The 26,733-nt window shown below is 51.9% G+C and overlaps 10 protein-coding genes and 1 non-coding gene across 11 annotated transcripts; 6 read left to right on the top strand and 5 right to left on the bottom strand.

The window, feature by feature from the left end:
- Positions 1 to 170: 170 nt before the first annotated feature.
- On the bottom strand, positions 171 to 953 carry N0V89_001006 (uncharacterized protein; the record flags this gene model as incomplete). The annotated part of the gene is made up of 1 exon (XM_056209823.1): positions 171 to 953. The coding sequence occupies one exon, from the start codon at positions 951 to 953 to the stop codon at positions 171 to 173; it is 783 nt and encodes a 260-aa protein (XP_056076645.1).
- A 1,414-nt stretch (positions 954 to 2,367) lies between these two features.
- On the top strand, positions 2,368 to 3,231 carry N0V89_001005 (uncharacterized protein; the record flags this gene model as incomplete). Its single annotated transcript, XM_056209822.1, has 1 exon — positions 2,368 to 3,231. One exon carries the CDS (start codon positions 2,368 to 2,370, stop codon positions 3,229 to 3,231), a length of 864 nt encoding a protein of 287 aa, XP_056076644.1.
- A 300-nt stretch (positions 3,232 to 3,531) lies between these two features.
- On the top strand, positions 3,532 to 3,882 carry N0V89_001004 (uncharacterized protein; the record flags this gene model as incomplete). The annotated part of the gene is made up of 3 exons (XM_056209821.1): positions 3,532 to 3,537; positions 3,572 to 3,577; positions 3,619 to 3,882. 3 exons carry the CDS (start codon positions 3,532 to 3,534, stop codon positions 3,880 to 3,882), a joined length of 276 nt encoding a protein of 91 aa, XP_056076643.1.
- Positions 3,883 to 4,374: 492 nt separating this feature from the next.
- On the top strand, positions 4,375 to 4,675 carry N0V89_001003 (uncharacterized protein; the record flags this gene model as incomplete). The annotated part of the gene is made up of 2 exons (XM_056209820.1): positions 4,375 to 4,563; positions 4,613 to 4,675. The coding sequence occupies 2 exons, from the start codon at positions 4,375 to 4,377 to the stop codon at positions 4,673 to 4,675; spliced, it is 252 nt and encodes an 83-aa protein (XP_056076642.1).
- Positions 4,676 to 9,436: 4,761 nt separating this feature from the next.
- N0V89_001002 (uncharacterized protein) lies at positions 9,437 to 10,334 on the top strand (the record flags this gene model as incomplete). The annotated part of the gene is made up of 2 exons (XM_056209819.1): positions 9,437 to 9,448; positions 9,501 to 10,334. 2 exons carry the CDS (start codon positions 9,437 to 9,439, stop codon positions 10,332 to 10,334), a joined length of 846 nt encoding a protein of 281 aa, XP_056076641.1.
- A 1,015-nt stretch (positions 10,335 to 11,349) lies between these two features.
- N0V89_001001 (uncharacterized protein) lies at positions 11,350 to 11,862 on the bottom strand (the record flags this gene model as incomplete). The annotated part of the gene is made up of 2 exons (XM_056209818.1): positions 11,350 to 11,723; positions 11,775 to 11,862. 2 exons carry the CDS (start codon positions 11,860 to 11,862, stop codon positions 11,350 to 11,352), a joined length of 462 nt encoding a protein of 153 aa, XP_056076640.1.
- A 245-nt stretch (positions 11,863 to 12,107) lies between these two features.
- On the bottom strand, positions 12,108 to 12,821 carry N0V89_001000 (uncharacterized protein; the record flags this gene model as incomplete). Its single annotated transcript, XM_056209817.1, has 1 exon — positions 12,108 to 12,821. The coding sequence occupies one exon, from the start codon at positions 12,819 to 12,821 to the stop codon at positions 12,108 to 12,110; it is 714 nt and encodes a 237-aa protein (XP_056076639.1).
- Positions 12,822 to 13,775: 954 nt separating this feature from the next.
- On the top strand, positions 13,776 to 16,793 carry N0V89_000999 (uncharacterized protein; the record flags this gene model as incomplete). The annotated part of the gene is made up of 3 exons (XM_056209816.1): positions 13,776 to 14,304; positions 14,719 to 15,351; positions 15,406 to 16,793. The coding sequence occupies 3 exons, from the start codon at positions 13,776 to 13,778 to the stop codon at positions 16,791 to 16,793; spliced, it is 2,550 nt and encodes an 849-aa protein (XP_056076638.1).
- Positions 16,794 to 18,931: 2,138 nt separating this feature from the next.
- N0V89_000998 (uncharacterized protein) lies at positions 18,932 to 20,407 on the bottom strand (the record flags this gene model as incomplete). The annotated part of the gene is made up of 2 exons (XM_056209815.1): positions 18,932 to 19,555; positions 19,784 to 20,407. 2 exons carry the CDS (start codon positions 20,405 to 20,407, stop codon positions 18,932 to 18,934), a joined length of 1,248 nt encoding a protein of 415 aa, XP_056076637.1.
- Positions 20,408 to 23,796: 3,389 nt separating this feature from the next.
- On the top strand, positions 23,797 to 23,927 carry N0V89_000997. The gene has a single exon. It is a non-coding gene; the product is annotated as a tRNA-Glu (tRNA).
- A 472-nt stretch (positions 23,928 to 24,399) lies between these two features.
- On the bottom strand, positions 24,400 to 25,357 carry N0V89_000996 (uncharacterized protein; the record flags this gene model as incomplete). The annotated part of the gene is made up of 3 exons (XM_056209814.1): positions 24,400 to 24,688; positions 24,744 to 24,996; positions 25,072 to 25,357. The coding sequence occupies 3 exons, from the start codon at positions 25,355 to 25,357 to the stop codon at positions 24,400 to 24,402; spliced, it is 828 nt and encodes a 275-aa protein (XP_056076636.1).
- Positions 25,358 to 26,733: the final 1,376 nt, after the last annotated feature.

Below are 26,733 nucleotides of genomic sequence, written 5' to 3'. Positions count from 1 at the left end.
TCATGTCACCCTCCCTCGGATAAGCCTCCAATGAACTCGGAAGACCAGGACAGTTCTTCGGCGGGAAAGAACTCATCTTTGCGAACATCTCAGCAGAAATAAACCTGTTCTACAACCATCCTCTACGGTCATTCGGAAAGCGATAAGGACGGGTTGAAGGCGCTTGGTTATCATCCACGATAAGCGGTGGTATCTGGTGTCTTTGCTCTCGTCACAAGGTATGAATGATGTAAGACGTCGTCTGCATCATATTCAGGTACAATCAAGTCTTCAAACGGCGCGTTGAAGAAGTGCGGGTAGTCTTCGAGCCCTGGAGCGTCTGTCGGCTCAGGCATATCGCGCTCAGCGACCGGAGTAGTCCGGATTTCGAGTAGCTTGTCAAACGGCGTTTTGAAGAAATTCGGGAAGTCCTGGAGCTCTGGAGCTTTCGTAGGCTCTGCAATGTCGCGCTCAGCTAGCGGAGCTGTTACTATTGCATGTTTCACCACAGTCTCAGTGACGCTTGCGTGCGGAGACAAGCCCCTGAGCAGGGCTAAGGGGCTAGGCAGGTCCGGGAACCGGATAATCGACACATGAGCCTTGATGCGGCCTGGACTTACGGTGGCGTATGTGGTGGTGTAGGCCGTAGTGGTCGTGGTGCAAGATGAAGGTTTGCTGGTGTAATAGCCATTCGTGTTAAGCTTGATGGTAGGCCAACCCGGGTTCGAAGGAGCTACAGTGGGCTGATGAGTGCTTGAGCTGCTGTAGGGAGGTACTAAGATCTCTGGTTGCGTACTTTCAGCAGGACGAGTGGGGATAAGCGCATAGTCCGGACTATGAGGATCTGGAGTCGTAGCTGTAGAAGTTGTCGAGGCAATGATCTTGGTAACGGGAACAATTGTTCCGACAGCGGAGACAGCAGACGTTGGACATCGGTTCAAAGGGCCCGAGGTACCGAAAGGAAGAGCCGTCATTATGGCAGTGACAGTGTGCACTGGATGATCACGTCTCCAGCAACTGCCAGAGCATGTCAGCATCCAACGCCAATAAGGACGGGTATTTCAGAGAAGCGCGATCATGATTTGACCAGCATGGATGAGGGGACCGCACACGACGTACTCTGAGGGCTGTGCCTGGTTCTCCACCCCCGAAGGTGAAGGGATAGCAATAGCGGCGACCCCTAAGCTGAAGGCCGCCACGGAAAGGAAAGTTCTCATCCTGTGAAGTAAAGGTCGTCCACGAAGATATTCGAATCGTATCAATGGCTAGGTTAGACGCGCAGTACATTGGAAAGATATTTCGTCGAGGTGGTGGTGAATATTCACACTCATCTTGCAAGTGTTGGGAGAGCGAGACATGGTAAGCCTACGGCATCTTACGCGCTTCATTCAACAACATATGTAGCTATGCTTGGAGTTGGGGTAAGCGCCGGTCTAACCAGCAAAGTGTAGATGTGTGTTTCACCGACCAAGCTCTGTCTACATGGAAGTGTCTTCAGACCCTGACAGAGCTCACTGGCGCGATACTGGGGAGTTGATGAATGCATTCGGCGATGGTGTTGAGGCGGTATGTGTGGTAGCGAAGCGGCTTGTGGATCCACGCCGCCATACCTAGCATATATGCATCCGAAGCATAAGATTGCACGTGCCGCAGCTGTTGAACAACAGAAAGTGCACTTGTGGTACAGTCCATCGGAACGTGCAAGCGTAACAGTGGTGGTGTTGTGAACACTGAGTGAGCTTGCCAAAGGTGAAGCAACGCGGTGTCACACGGCGCTTGACCCGAACAGCTCTGTCCAAGCGCACTTGCAGCCACCGACGTCATCTTCGCAGCATGTGCGTCCGCTCGGTCTGGCTGGAGGGGTGTCCCAGCGGCCGAACGGGCACCACCGAGGATCCCCATGTCGTTGTAGGGCGCCGCCGGCACTGCCTCGTCCGAACAGGCGGCTGTCAGTGCCCGACCATGGCAGCAGAAGTGAACGCTTTCCTGCCCGAATGGATGCCCAAGGGCAGCCCTTCGGTCTGAAGACTTTAGATGCAAGTCTGCGACAGGATGGCCCACTGGGCCGGGATTGAGACAGCGTCCACCAGTCATGGCCGAATTCGAGGCTAGGGCCGGCGATGACGAAGCCCAGTAGCAGGTGCACGAAAGTTGGCGGTAACTGCATGCACACACCACACAGGGCGCTCTTAAGGACGCAGCCCGATCACACTGCGCTTGCACTCGCTTGCTTCTATCCTTCAGCTTTCACTTCACCTTCTCGCGCCCTTCATCTGTCCGCTCGCTGCTCTTCCAGCGTTGTACTGCGCCTGAATAGCGTGCCGGTGCCCCGCAGCTGTCCGACTCACTGACACCAACACCGCGTTCCACGCTGCACCACACGGCAAAATGTATCGCTCCTCGACCGGTGCCTTGGACCATTACGACGACCCGCCTCATGGCGGCGAGCGATGGGATCGCGACAGGTTTGAGCGCATGGCCCGGCGCGGCGGACCTCCTCGCGACGTGAAGGACGACTTCCACTTCCACGAGCGCGACCGGTTCCCTGGTGGCCGTCGTGACATAGATCTTCACGACGACTATGAGCGCCGCGGCCCTCGCGTCATGGAGCGCGAGACGTTCCGCGAAGACGACCGCTTCGACCGACGCCGCCGCCATGAGCTCTTCGAAGAGCCCACGCCTTCCGAGGTTGCCAATCGAGCACTTGCCCCGTACCGACGCAAGTCTGTTGTAGAACGGGATATTGACATCGATATTGAGAGGGAGAGGCCGAGAAGACCTGCTCGTCCTCAATACATTCGTCGACAGTCTTCCCTGGATACCTTCGATCGCCGCCCGCTTCCGCGCTATGGTGACATGGAGAGGGACGAATGGCGACCTCCAGCAAATGTCCCGATTCCTCTGCCCATCCGAGAGCGCCGGCGCTCGCCTCCACGGTACCGGGAGGAAGAATTCGAGGAAGAACGCTTCGTCGAGAGGGATCGTCCCGGGAGGAAAGACAGAGTCGAGGAATACCGTGAAGTCGAGGTCCACCGAGCGAAGAGCAGGCGCCGACCCAGTCCTTCGCGCAGTATTGCACGATCCGTCGCACGTAGCTCTTCCACTTCCAGCTTCGAGGAGATCAAGCTTGCCAGAGCAGATTGGGGAAAGAAGGGCAAAACTCGGCTTCCAAAGCGTTTGTGCAAAGTTCAGGCTGTGACCGAGCTCGGCTACCCTTACGAGGAAGAGGCAAGTACCATTATGGATTTATGAGTGAAGCCGACTAACAACATGTAGGAGGACTTCATCGTTATCACCCGAGCGTTGGAGAAGGAGCACATTGACGAGATTATCAGCATAAGCGAGAAATACAAAGAGAGTAAGTGTTCACTCCAGACAATGTGATATCTTTCTAACGCTTTGTCAGCCAAAACAACATATGTATACGAAGACCAGAGGTCGGTCGTAGAGCAACCTCCGGGCGTCTTCGCTCCTCCTCCACCTCCATCCGTCCATCTCCCACCTCCATCTGTCCATCTCCCACCTCCGCCGCCGCCGCCGCCGCCACCGCCAATGTCCGTCCATGGCGATACAGTCATCTACGAGAAGTCAGTTCGGGGTATGTCACCTCCGCGCCATCACCACGAACACTTCGAAGAGAGAATCGAGGAGTCTAATCACATCGGTGGGCCTTTGACTGTGCTTGTGCCCGAGGAGCGACGAGTCGTCCGCCGAGAGCGAGATATTCGCTCGGAGAGAGAGATCAGAGATGAGATCCGCGCGCTTGAGGACGAGCGACGAATGCTCAAGTACGAGCGTGACGGCGACTACGAAATTGTCGAGCGACGTGAGCGTCCCCGAGAAGTCATCCGCATTGAAAAGGATCGGAAAGGTAGGATGGCCCTTGTCCGCTCGGCTCATTAGGATGGCATTGATTCTGGATAGGCCGTCGGGAGCCGAAGCCCAAGCTCGTCGCTGCGATGATGGCTACCCTCACCTAGAGGCGTTTTGAGCCTCTTGAGGAATATTGGCAATTTCTTGGGAACATTATGATCTTCGGTTACGAGCTCAGCTTCTTTCGGCTTTCTATTGAAATGCATGGATATAACGGTTGGATTTGCGTTGCTTCCATTTTCAGCGTGCCCTCTGCGAGTATTACTGGTGGGTCTGGCGCAGTCCTACACGGATGTCATTTCTTTCCTCTTTTCTATCTTTTCTTTACGTTTTGTAAAATACCATTTTCGAAACGATATAATGAATAATGATTTTGGACAAATGCATGCTGTGTTCTCCAAGGTGCCTCGGTCTTAAAAGGGCTGAACCTGAATAAACTCCGTTTACGTTCTACCTGGGTGCCTGGCCACCACAACACAACTGGCGCGTGCCCAAACGATTCTTACCCAGGGTGTAGACGCCATGCCTATCTGCATTGAATGCCGTGCCCCCGTCAAAACGCTATATACCTCATACAGCAAAGCAGATGACCGCGCGCTCGGCAAGGGTGTCCGCCTTACACAATGCCCTCGGTGCAAACGCTTCGCAGACAAGTACATTGAACATGACTTCGTCGTCATATTCATCGACTTAGTCCTCATAAAGCCGCAGGTATGTACATGATATGCAACACCGTCTGATGCTAATAGCATAACCATAGGTGTACCGACATCTACTCTTCAATGAGCTTGGGCGAGAAGACGACCGCTTCGACGTAAGCTGAGACCCCTATGAAGAGAGTTGGAGTTCCTACTGACGCGTAGGCTATTTCAGCGATCTATTTTCCGCCTCGGTACCCTCCTCCTTCTCTTCGACGTCTACCTAACCTGGGCCCGCATCGAAAAAGCTTCCTTCTCTCTCACCGGTCCCCTAGCCCGTCCTTGCAACCCAACCATCCCTCGTCCCTGCACCCACTCACCCCCTTCCACTCTTCCCTCTCAACCCCTCATTCTTCAATACCTCTTCTACCTCCTTCTTGTCGCCCTCTCCACCCTGGCCTTCCACATCCCCATCCGCGTTCTGTGCTCCGTACCGCCTACCCGCCTTCCTGTCTTCCTGCGCCCCATCCTTCCGTATTTCCCGCAGGGAAACGCGCTGAGCACGGCGTTGTTGGTGTCGAGTTGCACAAAGCTCTTCCCAATACTACTAATTATATGGGACTACGATCTGAAGAGCAGCGCGGCGGCCGTAGGATGGGCGGTGGGGGTTAATAATGTGGCTGCGGTGGAGATTTTGGTGGGGTGTGGGTATTTGAAGGCGATGGCGCTGGTTGGGATTGGGGCGGCATCTAGGGGTGGGTTAGTGGTGCGATATTGAGAGCTGTGGGGCTCACTGATGGGATGGGGTTGTTGATTTATGTGAAGGAGGCGATTGTACAGGGGAGGGAGTTGTTGGGGTTGTGAGATTGGATTTATGGGAGATATGAGCTGACAACGGCGTCTATGTCATCTATCAAAGGACAAGGGGTTTCAAATGGTCCCCCTTAACACGGCTCATGCAAATCACCCATGTGCATGATACTATGATGGTAGTTGGCACGATGACAGTATATGCGAATGATGCTTGATCAATTGTATCTGTACAGCGCCGTTCAATATATGCTTAACACCCAAGTATTCATAGACAATACAAATCGATGCTCACGGAAGTCGATACCTTTCGTCCTCTCCCGATCCTTCTCCGCCGTTCGTAGTTTCAAATCGTCCTTTAGCCTGGCATGATATGCATAGTCCGCTTCTTGCCTTCCCTAATCCTCGTCTGAATTGTAGTCCTGTCCATTCTGCCCTCATCGTGCAGCGTCTGCTCTCGTCGCCTAGCGGTGCAAATCCTCCGGACCTCGCAGGTCTTGTCGCACAGGGGTGATGAGCGGGTTCAATTGTGCGAGGAACGTTATCGCCCACATGATGTACATAGCCGAGGCCGAAAGGACAAGAGTCGATCTCCAGATACTGTATCTTCATCAGCCGTCGCCCCGTAGTATGTCCACCCCGCCACACTCTTCGAGCCGTCTCCGGGAAGTAAACCTAGCATTATGACCTGACCATTGCAGAATCATGATCGTAGACTATAGTAGAAGCCTTGGAGTGCGAGGAGAAGAAGGGTGACCCGGGCGAGCTTGACGTACGTTTGTTCCTCGCCTTTTGGGGACAGGAACCACGCGGCTCCGCAGAATATCGCGACAACCACGAGGCCAATGAAGGGCGCCCATCTGTATGTTTTAATTTCATGTTCGCAAATCTCGGTGAGGTGGTCCTACCCGTTCGCCATGGTGCTTTAAGCTGGGTCGTCGCTAGGCGGCGACACGCGCTATCGTACGCCTGGTGGGTGGCGATGGGTTCGCTGATATTCAAACGCGGGGCGTTGCAAGCTGGCGCGAACGTTGAGAAGCGATGGGAGCGTCGAGCGGCGATGGCAGGGCGTGGATGTGTGAATGCCGAGCTTGGAGAAGCTCCGGACACGATGATGCGCCTTCCTCGGCATGTTGAGCTAGTGCTCATTTGAGCTAGCGCGGCATTGAGCCCGGGCCACCCGCACCGGTCATACAAATGTAGGAAGTTCTCAATCTCTATTCCAACATCTATCTTGATGATTTTATATGAAGACAATTTTGCGCCCAAATCTGCTTGTCAAATACTGTGGGAGTTATTTTCTATCCAGAGATACTCAAATACGACCTATACGCTCGTACTTTCGCAACGAAGAAAATCCTTGAAGTGCAACCCTCCATCGCCTCACTTTACGAAGACCCTGATGGTGATCGTATCCTATCTCGTACTCTTTTCGTACACTTACAATCGCTGATCAGAACAATGGCCTAGAATAAGCAAAAGATCCCTGTTGAACAGTTGCGATACCATATCGTCTCCCTTTATACTCCGCTCAAATGACAGTCTCCACCCCGCCGCCTCATCTTCACTGTCCAATGACAAGACTTCTGTAAGAGATGATGATTCGACATGGTCACCGATCTACTTTGCCGCAGAGGGGGTTGCTTCGGCGCTTCACTGTGTTACGAACGTGGCCGGGATTAACTGCTCAGCAAATCAATTTCTCGGCAAACGATCATATCCGTCCTTTCCGGACCTGAACTCGAAGACAAATTGATGACAAGCTCAATCCGGCTTTCATCTTTCCTTAGTTCATGACTCAGGACGATCATACCGGATTGATTCAGCCTCGCGCTCGCTTGGATACTGGAACATGCACCTGAAAGCACATCCATCACCACCAGAATACGATTGTGAAAGTGTTGAAGAAACCATTATACATTTCTTCGCACCAGGATTTCACAGTCTGATGTGGCTGACAATTATTGAGCGCACAATTGGCTGCTTTGTGGATGCAGCCATCTCATGCATGGCACACCGCCCAATTGACAACCTTCGTGTTGACAGCGTGAGTCGCTGTGGATTTTCACAGCGAACCTACAATCTTGAAAGTACCTCTGGGGCCAGCAGCACAATCAAGAATATTGACAAGCTTCTCGTTGTCGATGAAGGCTGTCAGACTGGACTAGACTGCTGCGTCCGCTTCGTACTCGTCGTCTTTAACCGTAGAGGCCCATTATGGTACCTAGACTGTGCTCGATCACAATCCGGTTCTCTTTCTCACTGCCGACGCAGCCTGGCCAAGCAGTTTTCCGGGCTGAAGTATGAACGGCGTGATCCCCGTCACCGAGCTGGCTGGTCCCTGTAGGTTTAATCCTCACCGGTGTCCCCCCCTTTCCGTCACCAAAGCCTCTGCCCTGAAATCATCATCTTTTGATAAGGACTGAGCCGCTGTCCAAAGTCCTCATCTCACCGGACGTAGCGATGGTTGTTTCCCTCGGAGTTGACCGCATGATGGTCAGTCGTCCTTCGTCGAGCGACGTGCCGGCACGTAGTGAGGCTTCGCCTGTTTAGCCACTATTGAAAAGCCTGCTTTATCTCATTAATCATTATATACATACCCGAGACCTTGTTTGCTAGGATTCCCCAGGCTCTTGGCCCCCAATCATAGGCTGCTCTCAGAGCTCCATCGACCCTTGACCAGGGACTTCCTCTATTGCCTTGACTATATCGACTATGACTGAGCTGGTTTGTATCGATGATAATATGTCCTACGTTACACCGAAGACCCTTCAGACTGATACGTTACCAGACCAGGCCTTCAGCAGCGCGCAACACTCTGACTCTCGCAACACCTCAGCTACGGGGAAGACAAGCACAATGAGGCGACTTAATCAGCTAGGTCATACGTATGTTGGCAACGCCACGACCGAATTCACGGTTTCTCGAATTGGCTAGGCTTCCAACCACTCAACATGCTGGCGACGTAATACTCCTTCCATAGAGCAGGGCCTCGGGTCATCCACGTCAATGGGTACACGTAGCTCTGCTTTCTCCGTTGGCGCGCTGTACGGTTAGGTGGCACTGCCAACCACTGGTGTGATTCATACCGATCGATAGCCCCAAAAACCATCCGCGTAACAGTGCAGATGACTTGCAGTCTTAGCTTGTGCTCTCGAATGGGCGTCACAGCTTGATTTACCGATTGTCGTACTACAGGATGCAAATCTTATCAACAAGCAGCTCGTCAGCACCTGACGGGCCTCACTTTGCTCAGCTGTACAGGATAACGGCTTCCGTCTTTACGCCTAGGGACTGCAGCCTTGCTACGTAAACAACTGTGAGAGGCTGGCTGTTTTCTTGGGCAAGCGAACACTATATCTGGGTCTTCTTCTGCGAAGGAAGCTCGACCTTTGTGTGCACTGACTGTAGTGCTACCAACTCCAGCACCTTGTTTACTTTGCCTCTCTTGAACCGACAACACAAACCAGCACAACTATACAAACCCTTTACAATGGCTTCAGATGATCTAGTTTTCATTGAAAGCGGACCGTCAATGCAGTTGATTCCTTCATCTTCAGTCGAGTCCTTAGAAGGAGCGACCGCTTCTAGTCTAAAAGAGTTTCCGCATACCTATTCACCAACTTCACCAGCCGTTACTGGTCCAGCGCTGGGATGTAATCCGTGTGGACTAGCTTTCAGATCAAAACCTGGATACTCTCCTTGTCCGACAATACCTAGAAGCTCAGCAGATCTTCAGTATTGCTGTCGTGGGAGCTGTCAACAGATTGACAGGTTGGCGCAGGTGGATGAACCTTCCAAATTCCCTCCCACAATCAATCTACCACTGCCGCCTGTTTACAACGGATCAACATCGGGATGGGTGACACCGGGAGCCCGCGCAAAGCTCAAGAAGAAGACTCAAACTCCACCACCACCTTCTCCTTACAATGTAGGTTAACTGCTCTTTATTAAATTCAGGACTGACCTTTCAAAGCCACCAATGCCAGTACCTCCGGTAAAATCTAGACGTTAGAGCTTTCAAGAAGATCAATTGACTTGATTAGCCACCCCCACCACTTCCAGCAATGACTTTACCTCCTCCGCCACCACTTGCGCCAGTGGTGATGGCTCCACCTCCTTTCCCGCTACCACGCATGGCGGCTCCAGTGAGTTGATATCGAATCCTTCCTTAGCGTCACACCAGTTCATGTGAGAAAGGTACCTCCTCCAATGCCCATGGCTCCGCCCCCTCCTCCTTCTCCGCCATATAAGCCGACCAGATCTCGCGATCTACGTATCCCGGACGACGAGTACAAGGAGGCTTCAGCACCAGCAGATCTGATACCCGTCCGATACTCTGGAGAGTCACTGCTCGACACCGGCCGTGTCGTCCGCATCACGCCCTTCAAACGGAACGTGCTCGTGACCACCCACCGCGCCCAGATCGCCGACTTTGAAGAGGCCAAGTGGATGATTCAGCATGGCGCCACTGACGTCTGGTACCAGAAGCCCAAGCGTTCATGGCTACGTCAACAGGAAACACTTGAAGCGTCGGGGCAGGACACCGAAGAGCTTCAAGCCCTGGACAATGCAAGACCTGTCAGCCTTGAGACTCCACGTATATGGGCCTCCTCTGCGCTTGTCACACCGACGGACGACGACATCTTTGATTGCACTGCGGGACACACCATCGATGATGCCTTCTCGGGCGCCTGCCCAATCTGCACGGATGAGAAGAGCGAAGCGTTGGACGGAACTCCGTTGATCTATTATGTTGTCCTCTCTACTTGTCAAGCTAGCGAGCCGTTCATCCATGGCGCTCACTTCAACGGCAGACAGATCTACAGATTGATCCGATGTGGTAGTCGAGATGCTGCGGTGGCCGAAGCCTTCTATGCATCGGGCGTCAATGGGTGGAGTGCTGCATTCAGCTGTGTCATGCGGGCCGATAATGAGCTTGAGGGAAGTGAGGAAAAGATCAAGAGAGTTGATGAGCTATGGATGCTAGGTGAAGAGGATGAAGAGGATGATTGCACGAGAGTGTTCTTCTAAGCGCTCAGATTGTTGAGACTATGCTACTGCTCTGACACTCTCCGTGGATTGCGCCCTCGGTTGGTTTCCTCTTTCGACACATTCCCTTCTCGACTCTTACTTCCGGGTCCATTAAACGGCACTATCCAACCAAGATACGTCAACATCGTCTGAACATCCAGAAAGGAGAAGACCGCTCGTCCACCCAATCACAACGCTACTCTCCCTGCAGCCATGTTCCCGACCAATACTTTTGTGTTGTACAGCAGCACCTTTCCGTTGGCACGTGCATGAAAACACATACAAACGTCGCACCGTTCACTGCGTATGCACGCTCCTTCAGTTACTTGAATCTCCTTTCTTCCTGTTTCCCCGTGAACCCCACATAGCTCGCCTCTATACTACGTTTGAGGCGCGGGCGAATCAAAGGGCCAATCGTAAGGGGCCACGACACTTCGGTAGTGGCTTGCATGGTCTCCGTATCTGTGGTTAAGCTGGTCAGAATCTTGGGCTTTTCATGTTTCTTTGGGTATTGGAGGAACGAGATGATTGAAGGGTCATGGCACGAGTGCGTTGGGCTCTCATGCGTGAGGGGTAGATGATGAGACTGATCAAGAGGTGGTCAAGGTTACTCGAACAGGACACCTAAGTTGCATTCCTACTTTCGTACTTTATATCATGAAAGTCTCAACACGAAGTCGTGAGGTATCTAAAGATAGGACACAGTATATAGGCTCCTCCTGCCCAACGAAGCCTTGCATAGTCCTCCGAGGTATGGCTTGCAGCTTTGTGCTCCCAATGTTTTGGGGGACGCACCAACCCGAGAACCTGCAGCCAATCTGCAGGTATATCGAACGATTGCGCTGCCACCACTGCGCAGTGCGTGCCTATCCTTTAGTACAATCCGCATGTGCCTTTCTCCCGCTCAAGAAGCCCATGTGATATCACTACGACCATCAGAGTCTAGCGAAGCCCCAACCTTTGTTTTAAACCTAACTCTTACACTTGCTTGTATACTCATCCTACAGTCATCTCCTTACAGCCTCGACCACTCTCTCCCCGCGCTCTTCAACCCCTCCTCGCCATCCACGAGCACGCACCATCCTTCCCCTCCATTCCCTCCATTGCCCCCAATCGTAGCCTTGAACTCCCGCCTCGCATACTCTATGACCTCATTATCGAACGTCCCCGGCTGCAGCCACACCGCTGAAATGCCCACCTCCTTGGCTTCCTTGAGCAGCTGCTTCGTCACAGCCGGCGGTGTGATTACAGACAACGAGTATGAAGACGGGTCTTGCAGCTGCGAGGGCGAAGCGATTGTGGTGTAGGACTGGGAGAGGACGTCTACGGTGGGAGATCTTGGGTTTAACGGCGTTGCCGGGAGGGAGTGACGGAGGTACCAGGCGAATACTGCACAAACATTAGCTATGTGTGTTTAAAGTGAGGCCGAGGCATAGGCACCTTTGTGGCCAAACTTGGAGGGGTCTGAGGAAGCGCCTGCGACGGCGAAGCGTGGCGAGGAGAAGAAAATCTTTAGGGCGGCTTCCATATCTGCATCGCGTTTTTGACCGCGCGTTCGGGGCATTGGCTTCGCTATGTATGTGTGTAACCTCACTCTGTGGGAGTGTTGCGTTGTCGTATAGCTGGACGCTGAGAGCACTGGCGGGGTGTAATTGTTTACCAGCGAAGCCGAGGCACACGGTACGTCATCTCGCGTGCGATTTCTCATTCCTAATCCTCCTACTACATGTGGTCTCATCGCCGCGAAGCAATCTACATGATTTGAATTACCCATTACCACGGAATCTGCCCCCCATCAAACCGAAAAAACTTGCCACTATCCTCCTTCTTCAGCCCAAAGACAACTTCCAGCATACCCGATATGCTAACCTCTGGCTCCACCATCGCACCCTTCCCACCCATCCTCGTCTTCACCCACCCTGGATCCATGCATATTACTGTCGCATGACTCCGCTTCAGGTCCTTGGCTTGATGGAGGGAGAGCATGTTTTGCGCCGCTTTACTCATCGAATACGTGCAGCACTTGGATACATCCCTCGCAACCGTCAAGCTCGCCAGCCCCGTGCTCAAATTCATCACCACCGCGCCCCTCGCTAGGTACTTTCTCAGCGTCTCCACTATCTTCGCGGGCCCCAGCACATTGACGTCCATATGTCTTTGCAAGGATGCAGGATCTATTGATAAAGATGTGTCGGATGAGCTCGCGTTGATGCCCGCGACGTTGAAGAGGTAGTTTAGATTCTCGCCTGTTTTAGAGAGGATCTCTGCGACGCGGAATTCCAGGCTGGCTATTGAGTCGGTGGAGGAGACGTCGCATTCGATGATGTGGACGTTGGGCTTATAGAAGGCGAGTCTCTTGAGCTCAGCAAGGTCGCTTTTCCGCGAGCGCACGGCAGCGATGATGTTGTTGCCTGGGGAGGCGGAGAGTTGGCGCACGAATTCGAAGCCGATGCCACGGTTTGCGCCGGTTAGGAAGTATGTCGGCATGTTGTATTCTGTTCAGGATTGACCTAGCAGGGAATCGTCTTGGAATTCGTTTCGTTTCAACCGCTGCCTGTCACCTTCCCGTCTCTTACTTGCGCCGGGAAATGTCGCGCAGCGTCCGCCGAACGGTTGTCGCGCTCCTTGAGTATCGTGATATTGCTTTATCCATGTTGACTGGAGGTTCATTATATGCGAATGCTCATGGGCGATGAAACCGGTTAAACCGGCGAAGAAGGGGCTGCAGATCAAGCTCGCGTGCTCTCACATCGGTATGGCATGTTATGCGATGGTGCGCAGTGTTACTCAGAGGGTACGCCAGCATTATGCGCGTCATGTCCGAAGTTTCGAGCATGCGGATGATGATATGCTGAGTTGCTTGAGAGCTTGGAATGTGGTTCGTGTCGCGCGATGAGAGGTTCGTGGCAGGTGTCAAGGAGTCTTGATGTTTCAAGTCGTGGTCTCATGAGGGGGTGGATTACAATTCCATGACTCGTAGGGCTGACTCCTGCCTCCGTACGAGGTAGCAATCCAAACGCTTCCTTGTTAACGCGGGATATTGGGCGTGGTGCACCTTCCGGTGTTGGGACCTGGCTAATAGCGTCACTTCTTCCTCCTGCTACAGCAGAAACTCCAGTCGAGATAGAAGACCATCGGTTTACCTGCGTCTCGAGAAGTTTGAGTGTACTTGCTGAGCTATGCCTCGTAAAATGTGTACAAAGACCACAACTGAAAGCTACAGTGGGACGCACTACAGGCAAATGTGGAAATTTTAACCGTTCGGGGCGTCTCGGCGAAATACACTGTTGAAAAGACAGTGTTCTCAACAGCAGTTACATCTCAACCGCCATCAATCTCCCTCGTGCACAATCCTACAAGAAGAAAAGCGGAAAGACTTTTTTGATCTCACGAGAGGAAGAGTCAGAATCTTCCAGTCTTCAGAAACAACAACCCACCACCATGGCCTCACCTTCCAACTTCAAGCCATTAGGCGAAGCACCACGCGATATCGGGAAGATTATTGAACAAGAACGCGCATCTGAACTGCCAAAATTCAATGCGGCGGTTGCCTACCGCCTCGGCACCGCCCTCCACTCCCGCCTCCTTACCTTCCCTTCCCCAGCCTGCATCCATATCTCCACTGTCTCCACCCCAGCACACGTCCTCTACCACGCCATCACGCACGACGGCACGGCGCTTGACAACGATTACTGGATCGCGCGCAAGCGCAACTCGGTCATTCGTTTTGGCGCCAGCACGTGGCGGCTGCATGTGAAATACGATGGTGACGAGCAGGCTTTTGCAAGCAAGGTTGGCGGGGAGGCGAAGGCTGGGGAGTATGCGATTCATGGAGGCGGAGTGCCGATCTATGTGAAAGGGGTGGAGTGGCCGGTTGGCGTGGTGGTAGTCAGTGGGTTGAAGCAGTGGGATGATCATATGGTTGTTGTTGAGACGCTGGCCGAGGTTTGCACGGCCGTGTTGAAGGAAAGTAAGTAGGGAAGTAGAATGAATTCGAAGTCGAACGTATGGAGTCATCAGTTCCTACGGCGGCGTCGGAGGTCGTCCTTGTCGGACTGTACATTATGGCGAATGTTGAGATGATAACACAGGTTCTTTCGATCAGAAATCTGAAGGGGTCAAACTGCAAGATATCGGCTTCATGATAGACAGCGCTGGGCTATAGGCGGTATCGAAATGCCCCTTGCAGTTAGCGCCTAATCCCCGCTTTCTGACCTCCAGCTTATCGCCATACACGCTCGGCTTGGACCATGAACCATCGTATAAGAGCATTGCGATGTTACAAAGTTCGCAAGTACAAACCCCTGTGCGATGGTAAGAGCATGAGAGCTCGAGAAATCCCCCCACGCTCACCCCTCGCAGGCATTACAAGGATTCGATATAGTCGAAGCGAGCATCGCTCAACACAAAGAAGCTCTTTCCACAGGCCAGATCACCAGCGTCGATTTGGTGATTAGCTATCTCAATCGCATCGCTACCTACGATATCCTCGACTGTTTCAATGCTTTTACCGTCTTTAACATAAATGTCTTCGACGAAGCAGCTGCATCAGATGCGCGTCGTGCAGCAGGGGTCCCAGCACGTCCCCTGGAAGGGATTCCCTATACCATCAAAGACAGCTACAAAGTCGCTGGTCTCACAGTCACAAATGGCTCGCCCGCTCTAAAAGGTCTGTTGTCTAACCAAGACTCCAGCCTCGCGAAGCAGTTGAGGGATGCAGGCGCTATATTAATTGGAAAAACCAGCATGCCTCCAATGGCTGCAGGAGGTATGCAGCGCGGTCTGTATGGACGTCCGGAGAGCCCTTACAATCGGAAGTACCTTCCAGCAGCTTTCTCATCAGGCTCTTCGAGCGGAGCGGCAGTCTCAATAGCGTCAAGTATGGGCGTATTTGGGTTGGGATCAGAAACCGTGTCTTCTGGACGTTCACCGGCGAGCAACAATGGGCTAGTGGTCTATACGCCTAGCAAAGGCGTACTGTCATGTTGCGGCTTGTGGCCGCTATACATCACTTGCGGTACGTTTTCGACCCCTCGGTTAGTTCTTGATTAAGCCAAGCTAATTGTTACAGATGTCCCGGTTCCGCTCGCAAGATCAGTGGAGGACATGCTTGCCATACTAGACGTTATCGGAACCCCACAAGAAGAAAAGAAAGGAGATTTTTGGAGGGAGCAGACGATTGTAAATCTACCTATACCGCAGAAACTGGATTACCAGACCCTGGCACAACCCAATGCCCTGCGAGGCAAACGAATCGGTGTCCCTAAGATGTACATTGGTAAACAAGATTGCGACCCCCATGCCAAACCCGCCGTGGTCAGCACGGAAGTTATCTCCTTGTGGAAGATGGCAGCAGCACATCTCTCGGACTTAGGCGCCGAGATCATTTACACCGACTTCCCCGTTGTCACGAATTATGAGAACGACTCCAAATCCGGCGAGAACAACAATGTTTTGGGCGTTCCATCGGACTGGCATCTCGTGGAGCGCACTACACTAATAGCCAAAGCCTGGTCTGATTTTTTGGCTCAGAACCAAGATCCGAACATCAAGAGCCTGGCAGACGTCGATGCACTTTTGTTGTTTCCGAAGCCAGAAGACTATCTGCCGGATACGTGGCTGGAAGTGCGTAACTGGGTACACTACTCGGCACTTCCATCCTTGGAAGCTGAAGTCAAGGACGTTCCCATGATGAAGTTCCCTGGTCTAAAGCAGGTGCTTCCCGCACTTGAAGCGCAACGGAAACGCGACCTCGAGGACTGGATGGACGATCTGAAGCTGGACTGCGTGGCTTTTCCTTCGCAAGGCGACGTCGGGCTGGCGGATCTAGAATTCAGTCTCGAAAGTGCACGACACAGTCTACAAAACGGCGTGAAGTATTCCAACGGTAACCGCGCATTCAGGCATCTTGGTGTACCGACTGTGGGCGTACCAATGGGTGTCATGGAGGGGAAGCGGATGCCTGTGAATCTGACGTTTGCTGGGAAAGCGTATGAAGATGGGAAGCTGTTGACGTATGCGTATGCGTATGAGCAACGGAGTCAGGCGCGCATCCCGCCGCCATTAACGCCGCCGCTGGAGAGTGACATGGTAATGGGAGCTTGGACAAGACCATGGAAGGAAAGCATGGCAGTGTTGCAGCTGACAGCGTCGGTGGAAAAGATGTCGGGCGATGGAGATGGCGGTATACAAGTGCAAGTAGCACTACAAGCAAGTGGAGCGACGGTGGGACCAGTAATGCTCGAGGTGTGGGTGAACGGTACCAAATGCTGGGGCCAAACAATGAGTCAGCTTGGACAGTGGCTGCTGGACATTGAGGGCAAGAGCCTCCCAACACATGGCAAACAGGAGGTTCTGGGATGGGATTTGCAGCCTCTAGAACCACGGCCTACCATGGTCATTGTCATTGCAAGGGCACCCGGCGCTTTGACCAAAGCCAATCTACTGTGGTTGGAGTAAGCGGGTTGAGAACATTGTCTCGCATTCCAAGGCATCGCCAAATACCAACCGCCCCGGAGCGTGCTTCGCAAACGGCAATCGCACGCAAACGGAAAGAGCGAGGCCTGTTACACAAGATCAAGGGCCGCATTCTACACATGGTTTTCTTTCTGCGCGTGCGGCTACAATCATCTGCATCTGCTCGCAGGCAGCCGATGGCGTCTCCGGAATCGTGCGCTCCACACGGACTGGTAGCAAATATGAACCGCCAAACGCTTCTTGCATTCGCATCAAACCTTTGCTCGTGTCGCCCGAGACCAAGTCAGTTTTTCCGTTCTCCCCAGGTGCTCGCCGCTTTGGTTGGCCCGAAGCTCTGACCTGCCTTCACTCGGGCTCCAACTCGTGTGCAGGGCTCGGCCTGACGCACGAGACGCTGAAGTCTTTACCTTCGGCGCATGTGTTGATCTCCGCAGATAGCGCCCTCAACACTTCACCTGCGAATCTCTAAACTGGCATGGCTTGGATACCTGTTGTGGCTGCAATTGCAGCTTTCGGTGCGCACCTTCTCGTGTGTAGCATACCATGCGCTGACCTCCGACAGCATCGACTACACTTGCCGCCGCCTCGACCAAATGCCCGGTTCCAGATCTCTGCTTCAGCCTCGAGATTCCGCATTCGACCCTTGCTGCTGCGACTGGCGACATCTTTCTCTCCATCACCGGTCCGACGACATACGCGAGCATCACCCTCACTCACACCAACTGGTCGACCCGTGAGCAGGACTACTTTCGCGTCACTTCGAACACAGAGTACCCGGCCGTTGAGATTACTCGATCTTTCGTGAACCATGTCCGAAGCGACTACAGCGCCGCAATGGAGAGACTGCCTGGCTGCGGTTCGAGCAATGGCAAGACGAACGCAAATATTCGATGTTGGAGCAGATTCGCCATTACTGTGCGCGCTCGCGCTGACATGAGACAGGCTCAACGTGCGATCGGAGGAGCGGCGGATCCATGGAATTCACCACTCCCATTGAGACTTGGAACTGGACCTATCGCGCGGTCAATCACTCGGGACATGAGCTTGCGCTTGGTACGATTTCTTTCGACTCTTTCCCTGGTAGTCTGTGGACTCGGCTCAAATCGCTCCGCGTCCCGTTAGCCAGGCGCTGGGCACCGGCTGTTGGCCACAGCGCTTCTCGGGGTCCTCCAGCGCGAATCGTACGCATGGCTATGGCGCATGGCATCCTAGCCTGCGCAGCCTGGGCTTGCATCTTCCCACTCGGTGGCATCTTGATCCGGTCATGTTCCTTCCGCAAGGTCCTCGTGGTGCATGCATTTCTTCAAATCTTCGGTCTCTGCTTGTACACAGTCGCTGTCGGGCTAGGCATTGAACTCGGTCTTAGTCCCTACCACTCGTGGATCAGGAACAAGCATGCCATCATTGGTCTGGCTATCTACGGCCTTTTTCTCATCCAGGCTGCGAGTGGCTACATCCACCATCTGATGTTCAAGAAGTATATCTCGAGGACAACGTGGAGTTATATTCATTTGTGGACGGGAAGATTGTGCATTACTTTAGCCATGATCAACGCAGGCTTTGGGTTTCAGCTCCGGAACCAAGGGTATGGAAGTTGGAAGGTAATTGCGTACACGATCTGTGCCGTGTTGATGTGGATCGCGTACGTTACCAGCAGCGTTGTTGGGGAGTGGCGGCGCCGCAAGAGGCAAATGAAGGAAGCTACTTCGGCGCCAGAGTCAGGGGAACCTGCAGAGGATACCAGTGTGCATGTGCCGGTGATAACAGAGATTCCAAAGCAGGGTTGAAAGGAGGTCTGAAGGAGAATAATTTCCTCAAGATCGTTGGGATTGGCTGAGGTAGAACCGTGAGATATGTCTTTCCCTGGCTACAGGTTGTATATGGTATATCATACAGTTTGGCTGCTGCAGTAGTATATTTTGTAAAGTCTTTTCGATTGGGCATATGGTACTACTGTGATTTGTTCGGTGTTGTCTAATAGTACTCAACATGGTTCAAGATAGCATATAACAAGCGCAGAGCAGGTTTACGAGATAATTTGCTCATGTTCTACGAGCGTAGCTGTGCCAACCGCTTATTGGCAATCTGATCGTCTGGGTGTGTTTCTCGGACGCTTCGTCCTAGGTCAGGTCCTCGCAATATGGAACATCGTCCGGATCGAATGTGTCGTGCTGAATCTCGCATCTGATTCCTTGATCTTCGCAAGCTTGCTCCAATGATCTTCTCTGCGCAGAGCGACGGAGAACACCATGCTCTATCCACCCACGTTTCTTGAAATCCAGGACAAATCCCGAAAGTTGGGGTGTAGCTCTTCTCCATTCAGGCTCCGTGATCGTGACCCAGCTCACATTCGTGTTTCCGCATGCGTCACCAGGCCATCCATCAGCCAACGTCTGCCCTATCAAGAAGCATCTTAAAATTGAGAGCACCATGAGTTCGTTCCAAGGAAAGGTCGATGAGGCTGCCCAAAGATCATCGTTGATGACCAGCCGTTGCAGGTTTGGAGGTAACAATCCCGCAAGAGGATGGAGGTGAGGATCGACCACTTGACCATAGAGTACAGCAAGCGAGGTTTCGAGCGAGACCAGAGCAGCGAAGTCGCGAAGCTGCCCCAGAGCGTTGACGCAGACCATGCTCACCTCGTCAGATGAAATGAGCATACCGCCGAAACCATTATCGGTGTCACCAAACAGCTCGACTTGTATCACCAGAATTTTAAGAGTTCGATGTACGTGATCCAAAGCCTGCCTGAGTGTCGTCAAACACACCGGGGCTTTGTCTGTTGGAATAAACAAATCGTATTCCAGTGTGCTTAGACTTGGAGTCCCGGCGAGAAGAAGTCCGAGTGTGTCTGGGAGTGCTGGCGAGCGCCGTAGTCGCAGGGTCGTCAGTTGGAAAGCCGTTGGTGCTTGTGGAAATGGCCACACCGTGTGTCTTGACGTGTCTTTTTGAATACCTTTTGGAAAACTAACATCCGGGAAGAACGAAACGTCCAGCGTTCTCAAATTCGGTAGATAGAATAGATGGAGGAATGTTTGCGTGGGTACCGGCAGACTCTCAGCGTACTTTTGTTGGTATTTACCATGATGAGGGGGCCCTTGATAAGCATCAGTGTGGGAAATCGTTACTTGATTCAATTTCTCGAACCAGGACAGTTTTCCCCAGGGGCCAAGTGACCGGTACAGTGTGCTTCTTAGCATTGCTGGAAGCCGATAGTTGTGCATCAATAATTCGATATCGATGCTTAGTGACTCCACTCGTGTACAGCACGAGATCAACACACCAATCCCGGCGTTCAAATTCCCCTCCCGTGTTGTCGGGTCATCGCATTCGCCCTTCTCTTCGCACGGACAAGTCTCCAGTGCCTTTTCGAACATCTCCCAATCAGATGCTGGAATGCGATGTGTGTGCGACGGGAGAAGGATGTCGCCGTTAAAACCAGGAGCTTGGAAGCCACGATAGTTGACAGCTTGCAGATTCAACTCTTTGATGTTCTTTCCAAGTTCGGGATTTTTGAGGATGGTTCGAAGAAGTGCAGTAATAGGCGGACCATGAGTAACGTCAGAGTCCCACTGATAATCGATTCTGCGGAACATCGCTCGCAAGGCAATTGTGCGGATTCTCTTACATGTCTTGGAAAGACTGCTTAAGTCGCGAAGAGGAGTTTCGAGTATAATAGCCTCCGTGAGTTCGACCGGCAGGTTCTCGAAAGACGCCATCCCCAGGAAAGATGCTGATGCAGATCACGTTGGTGTCTGATAGGCCGTGGCTGAATGAACCAATAAGACTCGTATGGTATGCAGCCCTAGTTTCCGCACGAGGAACGTCGAAGGATGTCTGCCTCATCGGAGGAGGAGTGTCGGGGAATATCATCGGGAAGTATGAACAGGCTGGAGTACTTGCTGACTCATTTCTAGGCTTGCAAGCCTATATTGATTTGGGCAACATTGCGTAAGAGAAAAGACGTCGTTGTACTCCACAAGCGCTCCGGAACCTGCTGTTCAGATAATCCAGCGATTCCCTCGCGCTCCGGGCAGACCAAAGTGTCGGCGTCGACGGCTGCATTATTCGTATCGAGCAACGTATGAATGAGGTCACTAGTTTCGGAACGGAATCGTTCTGATGGCACGCTTCAGCTCTTCCAGATAGATGGGGGTTGTGGTTCTGATAAGTGGTGTTCGCGCAGGGTTACGGCACCTCTGTCTTGGAGATTGAAACAAGACGAAGTAGACCAAGATCTACCAGATACTTGGTGTCCTGGCCAACACTGGACATTGTGACGATGAGGAAGTAATAAATTGACGCCTCCCTCGAGGATGGCAACGAAGCAGCACCCAAGCCGGGGCGACAAGACTATATCTAGAGACAACCAGCTTAACCGAACGATGAGCTTATCGATAAGGCACGAGAATCCATTGCACCTTCATTTTCTTCTATTTCGCAACCTCAAGTTACCCTTCTACTGGTCCACCGCCTTCTCACAGTCAACAATCCCATACTGATGCGTAAATGTCATCGTAGTCGCCGAGAGACAACTCTTCGTATCCGGCCGCCTTTGTGAGCGTGCCTACCACAATCTTCTTCATCAGGGTAGTTCGAAATGGCAAGGGCCTCCCCTCAGCTGACCGATTCTGCGGATGCTCTAAACGCAATCTCAATCTATCGCCACAATTGTCACAATCCCTGTGATTACCGCGATTTGTTCGATGGCATGCGTTGCTACATGCAAGCTGGCCCTCTCAAACGAAGCTTTACATTGAGGCAATCGATGGCATTGGCCGATGCGGGATGGTTGAGCCCTCGGACATGCCCAGGTGGGGAAGAATTGAGACTATGGGGAGCCTTCCATTGTATGTCGGATTCGCCATGACCCTGTTTGGTAGGACCACTTGAGCACGCCGGAATCTACCTAGGTATGTATTACACCAAAAGGCACAGGGAGTGTTGGTCGAGTATTGCAAGATGCTTTCGTCGATCAGATACTGGTACTTTCTACAGGCGGAGGGACGTATTTAACTCTTGGTTACGCCTGTGTCTATGACACACTGGGCCTCGTTAATGGTACAGACGATTCAAGAGGAGAGAAAGATAGAATCGATTATGGTCAACGGACTCTGAACTTGCGGAGCCGTTTTGAGTCGCCTTTCACAGCCAAGGATGACATCAACAATTGGGGAGCTCCATACGATCCTTACGAAGGCAATTACGCACACAGTAGTGATCGGAGGCAGGATGCAGGACACACATACGTCCCTCTTGTGAACAATTTCACTTCGGGTGTCTTCCCGCTTCAACAGTTTGCACCGCAGATTAATTCATCGGTGGCATTTGCATGTATCACCGAAGCTGAATTTAAGGATAATTGCCGCAATGAAATCAATGATGGCGGCTTCTACGCCCGGTACTACTACGTTGAGGCAAGTATCATACAAGACGATACCTATTACGGTCCTGATGTGGATTTTGAGGTGTGCATGAAAAACGACTTGCGCGTCCCTCCCTGGAACAATAAGTGTCCCATTCATACAAAATACTCAGGCGTTGACACGCACTGACTACGTGTCTACAAAAACAGTGACTCGAGATCGTCAGGACCTAATTGAGGAATTATACTACAAAACGCTAAGCACCTCCCCGAGCAATGCGACTTACTGGAAGATTACATCAGCTACCTCTCTAGGGTATTTTGAGAATCCTAGCGGTCAGTACTCTTTCTTCGGAGCTAGAATGTCCAATCCTTCGGCATTTGTTCTGGCTCCTGACACTGTCTCGGATATTGGAAGACTCATAGGCGACAGCAACTGTGTTTACAGGAGGCCTCTAGCCAGCTGGACGGCTAATTCTGCAGCGGACTGCTTCGAGCACTACGACTCGACGGATGAACACATGGTTATTCGGCAAGTCACTCAAACATTATACTTTTGGACTGGAAGTTATCTAGACGATACCCCAGAAGCGCTATCCCATGCCCTCTTCATGGCGAATGAGCTCTGGCTGAACCAGCCGACAGCTGGTTATCATACGGAAAACCAATTGAGAATATATTATGATGCTAGAATCCCAACCACGAAGCCTAAGATCAGTAACACGGGCATCATCGTCGGATCTCTGTTTCGGGCCCTGCACCTACTGGGACTGCTGCTGTTGACGCTTTACATCGTTGTAATGAAGCCATGGTCGGGAAGGATAGGCTCAGAATTAATACTCAAGATGGGAATGATTTACTCTGACGAGTTAGCGAGGTCCGCGACGGAACATCAATGCAAAAAAATCGTGGCCAGGCTGTCTGGATATATATAGGAGACGAAAGACCAGAGGAAGTGGTCGGCCGGCTGAGGTTACGTGCGGCGGCTGGTCTGAGCAGAAAGAAGGACAGGAAGTTTGCTATCGTGAGATAGGTACGGTAACGTTGCCTGCGAGGATGGTAGTTGTGCTTGTTGCTGTCAATTGGATGTTACCTCCCCACCATGTAGTGTACTTTGCTACTTGTCTTACACCGTAATCGAAGCTCTAGAGGGAGGGGAAACTAACGATTTCCTACAAAATAGACTTGAACCTAATCAGCATTATGATTCATTCCTATCTGAGCGCTCTAAACCACCGGTTAAGGGCATGAAGGTGTGCTTCGTTCGTTCGCCTGCCTCTGCTGCGTCAACACTGCTGGTGGGAAGCGCTACCTTCTGACGAGCAAATGCCTTGTCTACTGAGATGTTTTGGAAGGGTACGGGCTCGAAGGTGAGGATATTTAATGCACATCTTTGATTCGAAAAGGATGACACGGTTGGGTGGGACCGAATGCACGTTAGCGATCAGCGGCGGGACCGCCACCCCTTGTAAGCGAACGTCAGCCCACACAGACAAAGACAACTTTTGGTACAATAAGACATCGGAACCCAGAGCGATACTTTTGATCCCAATTATTTTCATTTTGGCCAGTTATATAAGTATTATGATTCGATAGTCTCTACCAAAAATCACAACAACATCCGATATGGTCTAGTGGCTAGGATACATCGCTCTCATTCACAGCGCCGATGTGGCCCGGGTGCGTCACAGCACTTCCATCAACATACAACTCATCTAATTCCCGCTTAGGTTCGATTCCCGGTGTCGGAATTTAATTATTTTTTTCGAGCATGTAGCATGAGCATCTTGACGATGATAAAGATTCAAGTTTCTGGTGTTGTTCTGGGACATCCCCAGACCCCATCTAACGGGAAATTGGTGGGTGACGTCGGTGCGCCTGCCAAAGTTTTGGTGTTGTTCTGGGGGCTTACCCCAGACCCCAATTGCTTCGCGAGGGAAGGAGCGGCTTTCTGACCAAAGGAAGGCTCAAGCGGATCACAACGTTAATACAATATTTAGATCCTATTTGCAAAGGGTTCCGCTGTTATGTGGGCTCTACATGGTAGTTCGTGAGACCGTCACCATCACGTATAATTCGAAATCGTAGTAGTATGAATGACTTCCGAACACGTCCGTAAATCTCACCTACACTCAGGACATAGACATGAACACCTTGACAATCGACGTTGTTGCCACTTCAATACTACGAAACATCTCGTAACAGAACACGTTCTTTTGGCGCTCACCAAGCCTGAACACCGGCGGCATTGACGACCTTTCCAGCGTCTGTATCTCTCTTTCCCTCGACCACATCTTTGATCAAAGCTCCACCCAAACTTGGATCTCCAGCCCCCATCTCCCTCAACTTTTCTGGACCCATACCACCAAGGTTCGTCGCCAGAAACCCAGGGCTGATGCAGAATACCTTGACACCGTCTTCTTTCAGAAATCTCTGCCACTCCAACATCACCATGTTCAAGCCCGTCTTCGAGCTACGGTACGCTATCTGAGAGAGAACAGGCGGCTTTGGCCTACACGGTCCGTCAGTTAGGCTGCAACCGATGATGTCATAGACGAGATACTTACCAGCCAGCGGGAACGCTGGCAAGGCCCTTTTTATGAGTAGGAGAGATGGAGCTGCCGCCAGAGCAAGCATCAAGAGACGACATTCCGGACGTCACAAAAAGAATCCGGGGATGCGAAGATTTGAGAATGAGTGGGATGAGGGTGTGCGTCAAGACCTGCGTGGAGGTCACGTTGAGCGAGTATGTGTGGTCAAAAGCCTCGCGGATGCCGGCGGCCTTGGGGTTTCCGCGCATGGCGGCGTCGTGAGACCCTCCTATCATAGGTTTAGTTACATATTAATCAGTAAAAGCATTCACGGGTCTGTGACTATTGATCTCATGCTACTTACCGGCATTATTAACAAGAGCGTCCAGCCTGCCGTACGTAGACCCTATGAATTTGTTTAATCTTTCAATGGAAGCGTCGTCCTCAATGTCGATTTGGATTGGAACCAACTCCGAATTGGAATCAGTCACTTCGGATTGCAGTGTCTTGATAGCGGTGTGGGCCTTGTCGAGCGAACGGCTGCCCATGAGAACGACATGCGCATCTGACGATGCGTAGAGGGCCTTGACAGTCTCATAACCGATGCCCGTGTTTCCGCCTGTAACAAGGACAATGCTATTTTCCGCCATTATGTGTACAAGATGTAGCAGTGTTTTGCGGCTTCGTCGGAGTGAATGGGGTTGTTGAGGGGGCAAAGATCTGTCTATACCTATGGTATTTGTTTCTCCTCCGTAAGCATCATCGAGTATTTATACAAATCCCACCGCCGCATACATCGGTAGCACCGTAGCCCGTGGACGGAAAAGGATCTGGCCCTGAGCGGGGCGCTAATAAACATGTTTCATGATAGTCCCTCCGCTAAATCGGCCACGAGTGCATGAACCCAGGGACTATACTACTATAGGTACTCGCCTAGGCCTTGTCAAGCTTCCGCGCAGTCTTTGCCAGGGCCTGATCCATTCTATTGCTGCGTAGTACGGCGTTACCGGGATTATGTGGGGTCGGGCGCGGCGGCCGCCTGGCTTAAGCCTAACTCCGGACGATAGGACCCGGGATTCAGTCGTACTAAACCTCTCTTTTGGATCAGAGCGAGGTATCCGGCCGGAAAAGTGAATTGTGGGAGACCACGGGGGGTCTATAGGATACCTGGGATGCGAAACAGCGTATGTGTCGTGAGAGGGTATGCCGCCATTCGTCCGTTGTGTGTGTCGAACGCATGACGAAGTTCCAATGAGCCTGGCATTGCTCTCTCTCTGCTATATTAGTTGCATTGATGGGTTTAATAGTAAGGAATTAACGAACTGCCTAGATAAATAGTGAGAACGAATGTTAAACAATCTTGAAATGGTGAAACTTCCTAACGACGTAAGGATTCTGTTCCCTTGTGAACATGGTGGAAGCTACTATATAAGCTGTGGACTCATTTGATAGAAAATTCATATCTAAAAGAAAACCTATCAGAATACATATGCACGATAATATAACCCTTTGATGGTTAACAGATTGTGCTTTCTACTCCCAGAAATGCAAGACTTCCAGCATGTGGGTTTTGTTCCCATACTCCCCTAAAGTATAGAGCCTGTCAACTTAAAGTCTCGGTACCTCCACGATATCACTTACAGCCCTATAAGACCATGCCTTCTGTATGCCCATAACTAAGTACTGCGTCGCATGGCAGTGCACCATTCACAGTCTAGGATCTTCTACACGAATCCGCTAGGCGCTCTACCTACTTTTCACACCCGAATGCGTCGTTCTATTATACTGATGCGACCTCGATGTTTAAAATAAGACTCGCTGAGTCCCCTCAGCCTGTTCTTCTATGATCCTGGGTGACCAAGCACTAGACCACCACCGAGCTCGTCATAATGGCCTCCATGGGCATGCCTGTTGTAACATTTTCTATCACCTCTCCGATTCTAGTACAAAGTTTGAGTTAAGGGCAGGTAGTCTGGTTTTTTGCATCGCGAGACCAGATATGGCTCAACGGGCGTGGTAATTGGGC

This window comes from Didymosphaeria variabile, assembly GCF_027946475.1.
Source record: "Didymosphaeria variabile strain IMI 356815 chromosome Unknown scaffold_1, whole genome shotgun sequence".
In the NCBI taxonomy this organism is placed as follows: domain Eukaryota; kingdom Fungi; phylum Ascomycota; class Dothideomycetes; order Pleosporales; family Didymosphaeriaceae; genus Didymosphaeria; species Didymosphaeria variabile.
This window is presented reverse-complemented; position numbering and strand designations above follow the sequence as displayed.